Source organism: Meles meles, chromosome 18, assembly GCF_922984935.1.
Source record: "Meles meles chromosome 18, mMelMel3.1 paternal haplotype, whole genome shotgun sequence".
In the NCBI taxonomy this organism is placed as follows: domain Eukaryota; kingdom Metazoa; phylum Chordata; class Mammalia; order Carnivora; family Mustelidae; genus Meles; species Meles meles.
In genome coordinates, this window is record NC_060083.1 from 11,399,399 (window position 1) to 11,413,491 (window position 14,093).

At 63.5% G+C, this 14,093-nt stretch overlaps 1 protein-coding gene across 4 annotated transcripts in view; it reads right to left on the bottom strand.

Moving 5' to 3' along the window:
• SPNS2 (sphingolipid transporter 2) overlaps positions 1-11,031 on the bottom strand; it is a 29,795-nt gene extending 18,764 nt beyond the window's left edge. For 2 of the 4 annotated variants that reach the window (XR_006815996.1, XM_045986357.1), the window contains exon 1: positions 10,510-11,016. Coding sequence is in view for 3 of the 4 variants with exons in the window: in XM_045986357.1 (XP_045842313.1) it covers positions 10,510-10,879 (370 nt within the window). In the remaining variant the exon portion in view is untranslated. Of the gene's footprint in view, positions 1-10,509 lie in introns of all 4 variants that reach the window. The other 2 variants (XM_045986358.1, XM_045986360.1) reach the window with 1 other exon arrangement.
• Between the last annotated feature and the right edge of the window lie 3,062 nt (positions 11,032-14,093).

Below are 14,093 nucleotides of genomic sequence, written 5' to 3' on the forward strand. Positions count from 1 at the left end.
CAGGGGGTGCTCAGCCCCACGCCCCAAGTCACACAGCAGCGAAGTGGGCAGAGCCGCAGCCCCGGGCCTGACGGAGGCGCCCGCTGGCGGCTGTCCCCCCAAGAGCCATTTCCTGGGATGCAGCCTGACAGCCGAGAAACACTGGCCACCTCCTTGTGAACGCCTAGTGGATTTGCCGTAATTACCCATAATGAAGAGGCTGTGTGAGGCCAGTTAATGACTTAATGACCCAGGCGGGCTGTGGCCATGCCCCGAAGGCGGAGGCCGGGGGCCTGTCTGGGGCCTGCGGACAGCGGGGCGGGGCTGGGCTACCAAGGTGGCCCCACCTTGGGTGACCACCTGCGCTCACCTCCCAGCCCCACAGCCTGTTCGTGCCCACTCCCCACCCTCTCTCAAGCTGCCAGCCTCTCCCGTGGCTCCCCAGTGGCTCAGACAAGGACCCTTCACCAGGCCACAGGCTGCAGGTTCAGCCCCTCCAACCCCACGCCAGCCACACTCCTCGAAATACCACCGCCCCATGCCACGCCGTGGCCCCCAGGCTCTCCGCAGCCCCCTGACCGCCCACCCATCCGCATCCACCCTGGGGACTGTGCTGTTCTGGCCGCTCCTTCAAGACTAGTTCAGACGCCTCCTCTGTTGGGAAGTCTTCCCGGTTTCTCCCCTCCCGTCACCCTCAATAAGTCAGGTGCCCCATGCGCCCCTGCCCGCTCTTGCTTTAGCCCTCGTCACACTCGGATTAGCGAGTTCTATGAGGAAGGCGCCTAGGGACATGGATACGAGTTCTCTGGGTTCGCCGCTGCTAGGAGCTAAGGGCCACCAGGTGTGGTCCCCACTAAGGTCTGAGCACCGTGAGAGGCTCTGGACGTGCTCCTTCTAACCCGCTGCTACCTGCATTTCCGACCCCGTGCTGCAGTCACATGAGTCACCGGGCACGTAAGGGTCCGAGAACAGACGGGAGACCAGGTCTGTTAGCAAACACTGGAGCGTGTCCTTCGGCCTCTGCATGTCCCTTGCTCTCATTGGCCCCCGGCCCAGGGCGCGGCATCTAGCCAACCCACACAGCCATTTGCGGACAGAGACAGTGGGTGAGTGGACGCTCCATGCCCCCCTCCGGCAGGAGCTGCTGCAGAGCGGTGTGGAGGGGGGGGGGAATGACAGGTCATCTGCAGCCCCCAGAGGAGACACGTCACAAGTTCCGTGTGCTTACGGACAGGAGCAGTGGGGGGGGTCACAGGAGGGTAGGCCTCTCCCTGGGCCCCTGCAAGACGAGGGCAGGGGGCCACCCTGGGGGAGGCAGGCCATAGCAAGATGGTCATCATGAAGACGGCATATGTCCCCAGCAAATCAAAACACCCCTGCATCTTCCCTGGGGCACGTCCTGCCTAGCCCCCTGACTAACCATGCCTCACCCCTGCAGCTCTCCAAGTCCCAGAGTTTGCCTCTGCCTCCAGGAAGCCTCCCCTAACCACCTCTGATGCACAGGGCTCCTAGGAAGGGGGAAGGACACTTTTCCACATCTAGATGGACATCCTGGGAACTGCTGGGCAGCCAGAGCCCAAGACAAAGGAGTCCAGCACTCCAGGGCCTGGGCTTCTGTCCACAGCCTGAGCTCCAGGAAGAACCCTCCCTGGGAACAGGGCCTCATGGAAGCTGTAAGGGGCCATTTTCCCTCTTAGTGGCCAGGAAGGGGCTACGGCCACAGGCGGGTGAGATCCGCTGGCCGCTGGCTCGGGAAGCATGTGTCACAGCGGCCCGCCGGTCGTCTCGGATTTTCCTCTGGGCCCCAGCCTGGCTCAGGCCCACACACCCCTCCCTTCTTCCCACCGCAGCCTTATTTTTAGCCTCTTTCCTGGAGGCTGAGGTTTGGTGGGGTCACAGGACGGGCCTCCCGCCCAGGAGCAGCCTCCTTGGCCCAGGCCAAGCCCCTCTACCAGCCTGGGGCATGCCAAGTGGGGCCCCCAGGCACCCCACAGCCACAGCTGCCAGTCCAGCCTCTCCCAACCCACAGTCAGGATCATCTCACAGGGGCATCCTCCCTGGCCCAAGGAAATGCACTCACCCACTGACCCCCAGTTACACTCCTCCCAACCACCAAGGGTCTCGCCTCTTATCCAAAGCCAACCGTCCCTCCTGCCCCCTGGGGATGCTGCCCTGGGGCACCCCTGGCCTGGGCCTCCCTTCTGCCTCCTGCACGGCAGCCCCTAGTCTTGGGCTGGTGGTGGAAACGGTACTGACTTGCTCCCTCTGCCAGCCGCTCCTCTCTCTCCCTCCTTCATAGCTGAGTTGGTACAAAAGTCCCCCCTCCCCCCAACTCAGAGTCCTCCTCTCCATGTCTCCCCCGAAACCAGCCTTCCTGGTGGCTTGGCCCCACCCTCCTCCCCATCCCCAGAGTGGCCTGTGGCGCTCCCCAGCCCAGAGCCCCCTCACCCCTGCAGCCCCATAAGTGACCCCCGAGAGTCCCCTTCTTCTGCACCCGGCACCCTTCCGGGGCTCCAGCACCCCTCTGCAGCCTGACCTCGCCTGCACTGCCCATCTCCGCCTGAATCTGGGCTCAGGAGTGGACACTAGGGCCCGGCGGCCGCCAGCTCTGGCAAGAGCAGAGTTACCCACGAGTTCCTCTCCATTCACTGGCCCGACCCCAGGATCAGTAACGCTGCCCACCACGGTGCTCCCCGGGTTAGCCGAGGGTGATGGCTGCCTCTTGCCTCCCCAGTGAAGCCCAGACTTCCAGCACGGGAGGCCGCATGGCCCAGGTCCGCACAACCATCAGTTTAGAGGGGAGACCCCGGGACTCACCAACCCGCTGCCAGGGAGACTGGAAGCCACTGGCCAGGCCGGTCCAAGGCCCCTGTGAGATGTGCGTCCCAGCCTTCAGGCCTCTGAGCCTTGATGACAGCTGGGCCCTCCTCCTGGGTTGCGGGTGTCTGCCTCCACCCGTGTCCAGGGCCCAGACCCAAGGTCACGTCTCCCAATTGCCCCCCCGACTCCCTCCTCTGATGCTCTTGTTGAAGAGTTGGCGCAAGAGCTGGTCACAGATATTCATGGTGTCACCCCCCCACCACCACTGCTGGTCCCCAGGAGACCGCAGAGAAGCCAGTTCCAGATCCTGACCTGCTGCAATCACGGAGGCCTCCCCAATACCAAGGTAGAAGAGGAAATCACACTGACCTTGGGAGCCCCCAGCCCAGATCAGCCTTGGATACAAGGCTGGGACCACATGACCCTGAGGTCCCTTCCCGCCTCGTCAGCCAGGGCTGGGCACGCCCCCAAACACAGACGCCCACACCCCACATTCACCCTGCATTTTTCAGAGCAGCAGACAACTTAGCCGAATTCCCAAGAGCACAGCCTCCAGAGGCCGACCATCTGGGTTAAAAATCTTGGCTTCTCCACTTACCCTGCTGTGTGACCTCAGACAAGTTACTTAACCTCTCTGTGTCTGTATCCTCCTCTGTGATAGGTCTTAATTCTAAGATCTGAGTCACCTGGTTGTGAGGCTTCCATGCATTAATCTGTACGAAGTGCTTAGAACATAGCCTGGCACATAATAGGTCATCAGTAAGTTATGAAATGTCCTCAGGGACGGGCGCCTCGGCCATGACCAAAGAGCAGGGCAAAGTCCCCCCTCATGGTTCTTTTCTCCAAAAAGGGGCAGATGGCAGGAAAGATGGGGGCCAGGGCTGGGAAGGAATGGCCCACGCCTGCCATTGGCTGGTCCGTCTCAGAGGGACTGAGTCGCCTGTGGAGAGCTCAGAGCTGGCGGCTCTGGGAGGATCACCGCCCCTCCAATGCTCAGCCAGAGCTCCCGCCCCGGTAATTATCAGAGCCCGACGGCCTGGCTCTGCTGACCTGGCTCTGGACGGCTAGGGCTGCGAGCCACAGGCGGGCCCTGCGGGCACCGCCCCCCCCCCCCCCCCCCCGCCCCAAGGCTGTCCCTGAGCCGGACCGGCTTTCATGCACAGTCGCTTCTAACCTGCCTCCAGAGCTTCCGTGGGGCCACATCCTGCCTCCATCTCCTGGGGAGGAACTGAGGGACCTCCGGGAGCATCTGGCCGGTGCTCTGAGCCTCGGACCGCCCCTCAGACAGCTCCCCAGGACCCCCCAATCCCTGCTGCCTCCACGCTTGTCATATACACACGCACGTCCACTGACCTCTACCCCATGTCACCGGATAGATCCGTGACATTCTGTCAGAACAGCTCGGCAGTCCTCTCTACAGGGACCATGAGGCCGAGGCCCCCAGTCCCTGGCTGACAAGGCAGGAAGGGACCTCAGGGTCAGCCCCGCAGAGAAGCCCCTCCTCTGCCCTAGAGGACCCAGACCCCAAGCGTGTGGCCCGAAAGAGCCCGCAGCTGCAGTAGCCCCTTCCCGTGGGTGCTAGGAAGGAGCACCCCTCCCACCGCCCAGACCCCCGGTGCTCAGGGCCCTCCCCACTCCCACCGAGTCTCCGTGCCCGGAGTGGGCAGGGACAGGCAGCCTGGCCTCTGTCCCGAGGTTCTAGTCTATCATTTGGGGCCAGCTTTCCTGGAACCGATTTGGCCTTAGTAATTTGGGGGCTCTGCACAGCCACTCCTTCCCTGACACGCCCCCACCACTGCCCGTGGCCCGGCTCAGGGACTGTTCCAAGACCACCGGGGCCACACTTATCCTGACCCACAGATCCTGGATGAGGTCGGGGCGTAGGGGGGAGATAAAGCCTCAGTGGCTGAGACCCACGGTGGCTCCTACCTCTCAGACGCCAGATGGACATTCAGAAGGGAACGTGGGGTAGAGTCTGCCAGGCCAGGCGGGAGCCGGCCAGTGTCCCTCACCTCACCCAACGCCCCTCTCCACCTCCATACCAACTGCCCACATGGTTGCTGGAAACAGGGAGTGACCCAGCAACAGCAGCGTCCCAGACACAGCCCATGATCCTTGCTTCCTGGGAGCCTGTTGGGCAAACCCGCTCTGGACGGTGACGGGACCATGATGAGCACACGGAGCTGGCCGTCAGCAGGGCGCGGCCCTAGTCCGGTCCCCACGGTAGCGGAGGGACCCCTGTGAGGCGACGCCCTCCCAGCCTCCACGCTGCTCACTTCTTGTCCAACGTAGGTGCTCTGCCCCTCACCCAGCTACCCTCAGGGCTCCTGTCACCAGCCTCCCCGCCGCCAGGAGAGGGCCAGGCCCTCACCGTGTGGCCCAGGACCAGCCTGCAGAGGAGACCCGAGAGTCACCTCCGGAACATACAGAAGCCAATCTGCCCCAAGTGGGGCAATGAGACCCCTCCCCTAGGGCTGGGGGGGCAGATGGCCTCCCCCAGGCCATGTCCCCCCGGTCCCTCCCATTCACGCAGGGCCCACAGCCTGCTGTATGCCATGGTAGGGAAAGAAGTGCCTCAGTGGCCCCAGCACCAGGACCCGGCCTTAGCAGGGTCATCCGAACCTACCAGGGCCCCCAGCCTAGAACCGGTGGGCGTGAGGTGGGACTGGGTCTCACAACCACGGCACCTGGCCGCACCTTGGCCAGCCCCCATGCAGATGACTGGGGTTGGCCCCTCAAAATGGGACAGATGTGAAGGCTGTGGTTGGAAGCTGGGAAGCCTTCCGGAAGGAGGCCAAGGCACCATGGAGACCCCCCAGGGGAGACTGGGCTCAGCTGCTAGCAGCCACTGGGGAACTGGCCTGGTTGTCCTGGGGAAGGAGGGCACAGGCAGAGCTGCCGGGGGGGGGGGGCGGGGGGGTGCAGGCAGCAGGGACCACGTGCCTCACACTACCCTTGGGAGCAAGACCCTAACCACAGAAAGGGAGGGACAGAACCATCAATGGTGCACCCAGGGCTCAGAGAGGGTCAGGCTCTGCCTTAGGTGACACAGCCGGTCTGACACAGCCAGGAACAGGAAGCTGGCTGGGGGGACAGGGACAGTCAGGGCCACACAGGGAGCCTGAGGACCCAGCCAGGGCCCTCGTCACCTCCCTTGCTCTCATCTCCTCTGCCACAGGGCTTCAGGCCCTCACCCCCAGGCAGAAACCCAAGCCGCTTCCTATCCGGGGAAGGACGGGAGCCCCTCCTCTCTGACCGTAACCTGCAGCCCTCCTACTCCTCACAAAGCAGGAAACAGAGGCAGAGCTGGCCGGTAATGCCCTGGGTCCCAGACCAAGAAGCATGTTTCAAGGCATGTCCTCTGACAGGCCAGGGGCGCAGCCGGAAGGTGTGGAGACGGGCACTGGTGGTGAGTCATTTGGCCCTGGCGGTCCGGGCCGGCCCGGCCGCTCACCTGCCTGCTGGCCTGCCAGACAGGCCCTCTGGAATGTGGCCCTGGGACACCGCGCCCGGCAGAAGTTGCCGCTGACGTGGCCGTGCCACCCAAGGGGATGAGGCCCCCCGAAGTGTGGACCATCTCTAACCATGAAGTTAGCCACAGAGTGGGGAGCCTGACCTGGCTTCCACCCAGCCAAGTGACCCCGGACAAGGCCCTGGGCCTCTGCCTCCCCATCTGTCAGCCCCGGACAGACTCAGCCAGGCTGACCGTAGCCAGAAGCCCAGGCTGGCAGCGCCCCCCACGCCATCCCACCCCCAGCTCAGGTGTCCTCCCAGGCCCAAGGGCCCTCCTGGGTTTGTGCTGGGGAGCAGCTGCTGTGGGCCACAGTCACGGCTTCTTCGCCAGAAAAGGGCTCCCCCAGGGCAGGGCTCTGCCTCTCCTCGACAGCCCCTACTCTGCCCCAGTTCCAGCGTCCCGTCCACCACAGGCTGGGTCAGAGGCAAAGAAAACAGGGTCTGAGGTTGGGGCAAAACAGGTTGAAGTTGGGGCAGGGCCTCCGCTCCCCACAGCCACTCTCCGGCGGTGCACAAGGCCTGCGCCAGCGCCTCCGGCTGGGCCTGTCTCCAGGAGCCCAGTGATGCCTCCTACACCCTTGGCTCTGCTTCCATTTCACAGGTGGAAGAGGGGGAGCCCAGAGGCAGCCCTGGCACCAGGACACAGAGCTGGAGAGAGGGACCCCAAGACCCTCGCTAGACGGGTCCCTCTTCCTCCTGAGCTATGAGCCACGACCGGACTCAGAGTGGAGAGTAGGGGCCACGAGGCCAGTACGGGTCCCAGGAGCAGAGCCAGGTGCCCGAAGGGGGCCTCACGCTGCCTCTGTCAAATTGAGCTGCAGTGCCCCTGCTTGGAGGGCCCTTGCCCTGGCCGGAAGCAGGGGCCGTGCATGCCCACCGCCACCAAGAAGATGCTGCCCCAGGAGAGGGTGGGGTCCTGGTCCCGCTTGTCTCGCCCTGCGAGCTTTAATAGGTGCCTGTCCCCACGCTGTGCACACAGCAGATGGACCGAAGCATCTAGAGGTGACTGCTGGGCTACGTCGACTTTACTCAGCTGAAGCCACCCCAAAAGAAAGGCCAGGGCTGGGCCCTCCTCACCTGCTTCTGAGGCCTGCTGCCCTCAGGGGGTTCTCATGGGGAGGAAGAGAGGCCGTAATTAGCTGGGAATGTGGGGACAGAGCCAGATGCTGCCGCAGTTCCCAGGATGGAGACCGGCCTGCTGAAGAAGGGAGGGGTTCTCAAAGGGACCTGGAAGGGACTGCGCCACACAAACATGGGCAGGGCGCAGGGCCGGCCCGGCGGGTGCAGAGGCCCGGCGGGGACGGCACTGACCGGGTGCAGCTCTCCTGGGGGGTCTGCTCAGCCCAGGTGCTTAATTAAGAACATCCTCCTGGACTCCCCCAACCCAGGAGATGGAGAGGAGGACGCGGCAACCCGAAGGCTCAGGGGACACCCCCAAGGTCACCCAGCTGGGAAGCTGAAGAGCCTGACTCCAACTCTGGCATCGAAGATGGAGTCCGTGCCACCCACTGCGGTGACCCAGCACCGTGGCGACCCAGCACCGTGGCCCCTGAAACGTGGCCAGACCCTCCTGACGTGCGCTGCAACTGTAGGTCACATGCCAGGTTCCAAAAGTCAGTATGAGGAAAAGAGCAAGCTGTCCCATGAATAGCTTTTATATGGATGACATGGTGACACTTTTAGATAGATCAGGTTGAATAAAATACATTAATTCACTTATTTCTTCTTACTTTTCTGATGTGGCACCTAGGAATATTTAAATTATGTATGTGGCTTGCATGATATTTCTTCTGGACAGAGCTGGCCCCTACCGTAAAGACAGAAAGGCACAAGACAGCTTTAAAGAGAGAGATGGAAACCCTCCGTTCTTTGATGAGGAGGCCAGGGACACGTGGGGGAGGTTCTCAGGGCCAGGTGTGGGCCGAATGTCAAAGACCACTGAGCCATTCAGGGCTCGCCTCCCCTCCCGTGTCCCAGCCGGGCAGCCAGCAACAGGTGGACTCGGGCCTACGATGAGCCCTCCCTGCCCTGCCCTCCCCCACCAAACACATCACACTGTACCAGTTGTCATAGAGACAGGAATCTTCCTACAAACTGAACTCAGGGCAGGGGCGTGGGGGGAGTCTGCCATAAAGAGAGGGAGAGGGAGCCAGGCTTATCCGGAGAGGAAATCTGTGTATGTTGTTGGGTGTTGGGGGAGGGGCCGGCTGGGACAGGGAGGGACAGGCAGCCCAGGCCTGCTGTTTGCACAGGGTTTTCCGGGCCTTCCTCCCCATGGCCCCTGAGCTGCCATTCTCCATCCCCCCCTTACCCATTCACTCGAAATTTCCTATCTCGTGCTCCCATGCTGACTCTGGGACCCGAGGAGGGCTGGGCAGATAAGCTCCACAGCTCCCTGATCCCACCCCCTCCCCTTGGTCCCTGGCAGAGTCAGTGTCCCTGAGAACACCAGGGAGGGGTGGTCTGGGGCCGGAAAAAAACAAGCTGTAAAGTGTCACAATGCCAGAAGCAGCTCCGTTCAGCGTCCAGCAGGAACTGGGAAGTCTCCCCCCAGGCCAAGGCTTACTGGGAGGCCGAGTGCCAGCCTCATCCGACCTCCCGGGCCATCTTGGACATGGGGGGCACGGGGGCCTCAGTCTCATCTGTATTCAGAAGTCCCCAGTGTTCTCTGACTTCTCCCCACTTTAGGGGGACACCTAAGCTCCCAGGTCCCAGCAGCATGTCTGGAGTATTCTTGCTGAGCAGACCAAAGAGCCTCCCGGGCACGGCCCAGCTCAGGATCTGGTGCTACGGGCACCCGCTTCCAGCTCCCTGGAATGGGAGAGAACGGAGCACCAGGGGGTTCTGAGCGTGGGGGGTAGGGGAGGATCTCCCATCAGAGCTCTTCCCTTTAACTTAACACAAAACCCCACTCAACAGAGGAGACTGAGGCCAGGAGAAGGGAAGGGGACCGAGGGCCACACGGTTTACACCAGGACTCTCCTCTCCCCCAACCTACAAAGTTCTCTTCACAGTCTGTCCAAAATTCCTCCTCCTATCTCTCTCTCTCTTTTTTTCTTTTGGTTGTTCCAGATTTTGCTAGGCTGTGCTTGGGCTGGTTCTGGGCCCAGGTGCCATGTGTAGTCACCGCTGTTCTCCTGCGGGGAGCCCCCGAGCCGGCTGGCCAGAGTGCTTTCCTCTCAAGGTTACACCATTCTCACCTAGAGGCAGCTCAGTCCACGGAAGGGCCCTACTTGCAGAGCCCTGAGAACCGGGAAGGGGGAGTGAGCAGCCAGAACCCCAGAAACCCATCTATACCCCCAGTGATCAACCACCTCACCAACAGGAAACAGACCTAAACACTGAGACTAGCCCAAGGTCACACACCAAGCACCTGAGGGGCAAATCTGGGACTAGAAACTAGCAGGGTTATCGACCCCCACCCCGTCCCCAAGGCGGGTTCCCAGAGACGCTCCCACAGGACGCGGCAGCCCCCTCTCCAGCCCCAGCGGCCTGTGCCCTACCCCAGGCCCCAAGCGCCACAGAGCAGGGGGAGGCGTCTTCAGGCCTGTAGCCAGGGCCAGCTGCAAACCGCATCCTGGGTCCCCAGGCGCCGAGGACCCGCCCCGCCCCTCCCTCCGCTCCCCGCAGCCCCGAGCCTTTGTCAACCACGCGCTCACACACAGATCCGCGCCGCCCGCGCGCACACACCCGGTCCCCACTGGCGCACACCCGCAAGGGGCGCGCGCACTCGCCGCTCGCACGCAGGGGAGTGGAGGGGGCGGAGGAAGGAAGGAGCTGACCCGCTAGGGCCCGACAGACCGCCCGGGCTGGGGGAAGGGGAAGAGAGGCCGGGGAACCTGCGGCTGGGGCGGGAGGGGCGCGGAGGCGAGAACATAGAGACAGGCAGAGGAGACTCTCTCGGAGAAGAGGACAACGGATGGGACGTCAAGGGCTGGCGAGGACGCGCGGGCTACTCCGGGGATGGGGACTCCTTTGGCCCCTGGCTCGGCGGGGCGGGGCGGGGTGGGGGGAGCGAGGAGTCGGTCCGCGGACTGGACCTGTGATTGCCCCAGTTGTGCCAGAGCCCTGAGCCCTCAGAAACCCCACGTAAGGCTCGAATACTGGGACCCTGGGACCAAAGGCTTCCCGGGGTGCCTCCAGGCGGGGGTCCTGGTTCTCCCTCCGGTTCCGCGGGGTGGGGGGGCACCCGCTCACCTGCTACGGTGTACCTGTCCAGGTAGTTGAGCACGTTGCCCAGGCTGAGGATGGCGGCAGCTGCCCCCCGTCCGCGGCCCAGGCTGGCTGGTTTAGGCTGCTGAACGCCGGGGCCCTTGGCAGCGGCTGCGCAGCCTGGGGTGCCGGGGGCGCCGGGGGGTCCGGACGGGGCCCGCCTCACGCTGCCCGACAGCGTCTGCACCTCGTCGTCGGCGGCCGCGACTCCAGCGGCGCCCACGCCCCGCGCCCCGCAGCAGCCGCCACCTCCAGCCCCTCGCGGCGCCCCCCGGCGCCGGCGCCGCCGCTCCGCGTCCGCCTCCTCCTCCTCCGCGCCGCCCGCCGCCGCCGAGGCGCATTCCAGGCACATCATGCCGGCCGCGGCGGCGGGGGGCGCGGGGGGCGCGGGGCCCAGCCCGGGCCCCCTCAGGGCGTGCGTGCGCCGCGGAGCCGCCGCTGCACCATCCCGGCCGGCCCGTCGGCTCCTGCGCTCCGGCCCGGCTGCGCGCGGCCCGCGTCCCCCGATGCGCCGCCGCCGCCGCCGCCGCCGGAGCGCTGACAGCTGCGGCCCGGCCCCGCCCACCGCGCGGCGCCCAATCGACGCGCGGCTCGGCCCGGCCCCGCCCCGCACGTGCTGCCCGGGACCGCCGACGGGGGCGCACTGCGCCGCGCGGACGCTGGGCCAGGGCGGGCCGGGGCTCGCCCACTCCCGCGCGCGGCGTCGGAGGAGCGGCGAGAGGGTCTCGGGCGGTGGGCGGTGGGCGGGGCGCCTGCAGCCTCGCGGCCCCCGCCCTGATGGAGTCGGCCTGGGGAGAGCCCGGCCGCGTGCCTGGCGCGGGGTTGGCGGGGGCCTGGCTGGGCGCAGACCGCTGTTTGCCCACCGCCCCGGGGAAACCGCGCTCCAGCTCCCGACCTCTGCCTCGTCCCACTCCCGCGTGCGCGCCGGGAACCTCCCCGAGCCCCCCGCGCCCGACAGGCAGCCCTGGCAAGGGCAGCCGGGCTCCCACGGGGCCTCCCCGAGCTGCGGACTCCCAGCTGCGCACCGAAGGGACGAACCCCGGAAGGAAGACCCCGGGCAGACCCTCAGTTCTTTCTGGGTGTCCGTCTCTCCCGCAGGTAGAGAGGAGGACAGAGTTCAGTCTGCAAGTCTGAGTGGTCGCCGCCCGCTGTGGAGGAGGCCAAGTCCTGCTCCCGGGGAGAGTGGTGTTCAGGGCCACGACCCATCTCGGAGGAGCTGTGGTTCTGTGTCCCACCCCCAGACCCAGCCCCTCCATCTGTTGAAGGCTTTGGCTAAAGTTAAAATCCCATGTCAAGTGCTGAGGGCAGAATGTCAGCACCACACAGAGCCTGGAGCCCCAGAAGTACCCCATGTTTCACAGATAGGTCCCTGCGTCCAGAAAAGACCCCATCACGGACATCCAGCTAGCTGGTGGCCTGGTGGGTGCTGACCCCGCGCTCTGATACCACCCTCATGCGTTGGGAGGGTCCCCACTGAGGTCTGTTCTGGACCCCGTGTCCACAGGCAGGTGCGGGTCCCACGAAAGTGTTGGCCACGGTGAGTCACAGCATACCTAAGAGGTGAGGCAGCACGAGGTACCCTCTTCCTGCTGAGAACGGAGTTAACCCCAGGCTGGTGGTGGTTCTTGGCGCCTTTGAGGTGTGTTCTAAATCCTGCAAAGTGACTAAAAATACGCTTCGGTGTGTTGGGTGTGGATGACTGTCACGGGAGGGCCAGGAAACAGACTCCATTCTGAAAGTTCCTTGCTGCCTCTTTCCAGCTTGAAGCCGGATAAGGGAAATTCTGCTGGGCGCTCTGGGACGACAGGGGCTCAACAGGCCAGCACAGACTGAGGAGCTCCGCGGGGCTGGGACTGGGTCCTGGCAATGTCCCCTCCTAACTATGGGGTGGTGCCAGCGAGGGGACAGCATCCAGTTGTGGGGCTGTACCCAGCTGCGAAGGAGACACAATCACAGCTCAAAGCCCAACCCCAATCCCCCTTCCCTCTCACCCAAAGTCCTCCTCCTTCCAGCCATAGCCTGCCCCCGGGGAGATGGTTTAAGCTCTTGACCAGAAAGGGGAGCACTTCCTTTCCAGCCCCCATAGGCCAAGAGCAGGGGAAGAGGTCAAAGTTTCAAGCCTTTCAAGTTTGGGGCTCCTCTGAGCAGCTCTTCTTACTGTGTGGGGTTTCCTGAGGTTTTAACTCCAAGACACTCTCTAGAGCAAGTATCTGGGGGGATCCTGGGCTGCCAAGGGCAGGATGACAGAGAGGACAAGACTGGCTGTGTGGCCCCGGGCAAGTCACTGCAGTCTCCTGAGAGCCTCTGGCAGTATCGATGCACCACCAGCCAGATGACTTGCAGAGCCCTTTTCTCCAGTGCCAGTGAAGAGACTGAGCCCCAGGGAAGAGAAGGGGTGTATCCAAGGTCACACGCCTGGTGAGCAAAGGGACTTGCACGGAACCCAGGTATGCCTGCCCCAGATGCAATGCGTCCTCTGCTGCCTCACGATGCTGCTCTGAGCTCCACCAGGCCCCTCCCCTGATCTCAGGGATGGCTAAAGGCCTTCCATGTTTGTGCATGATGCCTGGGCCACACCAGGTTTCCTGACCGAGGAACTGGACTTTTCAGAGCCTTTAACGGAGGGCGTACACTGTGAGTCTCCCAGGGGGAGGTGTAGGCTGCCGTGTCCCCATGACCCACAGAGCATCCGGTATGGTGTCTCGAGCTTTGCAGAGCATCCTTGGAAACACCAGCTTCCCCAAAGCTGATAAAGGGGATCTCAGTCCCCTCTGCCCACCCCCCAGGGCTCAGGCCTGTCTCTTCCCTTCTCAAGGGGGCACCCTCACCCTCGGCAGGCTCTCAGCAATCACCCACGTGCCCTGGACACCCCAACCTCCATCTCTAGATGTGGCCTCATCCGCACCCCCTCCCCCACCACCCAGATCTCCACAGCTTCCTGAACTCAGCACAATCAGAACTGAACTCACCATCGCTCCCTTAAGCTGTACCATCCCGGTATCACTTATCTCTTGCCAAATAGCACCATCCTCCTCGTTGTCACTGCAGAGGGCACCCAGGGCCATGGGGGACTCCTTCTGCCTCGACAACCGCCTCTGGGGCCTGTCCACTTTTTGTCTTCCAAACCCCAGTGTCCCGTTGTTCACTGACCCAACTCAACATCTTACCATTTGCAACCCAACACCAACTGCCCCAACACCCCCCTCCAGTCTTTCCTCCTTACTTTTTGCCAATAACTTTCTAAATCACACATGGGACCTCATCACTACCTTGCACACCACCTTTCCACGGCTCCCTACTGCCCCTAGGGTAAAAACATCTAAGTTCCTTAACACAATCTCCAAGACCCATCAGAACCTTCATGACCCATGCCGATCTCCAGCCTCAGATCCTCCTGGCCAGCTCTCAGACTTACCCCTGAACTCATGGATATCTCACTTTCCGGAGCCTGGAAGCTTACAGGAATTGGGGTGCGTGCACATAGTCTCTGGTCTCCCCTCAACGCAATGCCATTCAGGACCACGGAGAGCGTCACCTGGGAGCCCCCTCCCCCTGCCCTTAGACAGGCT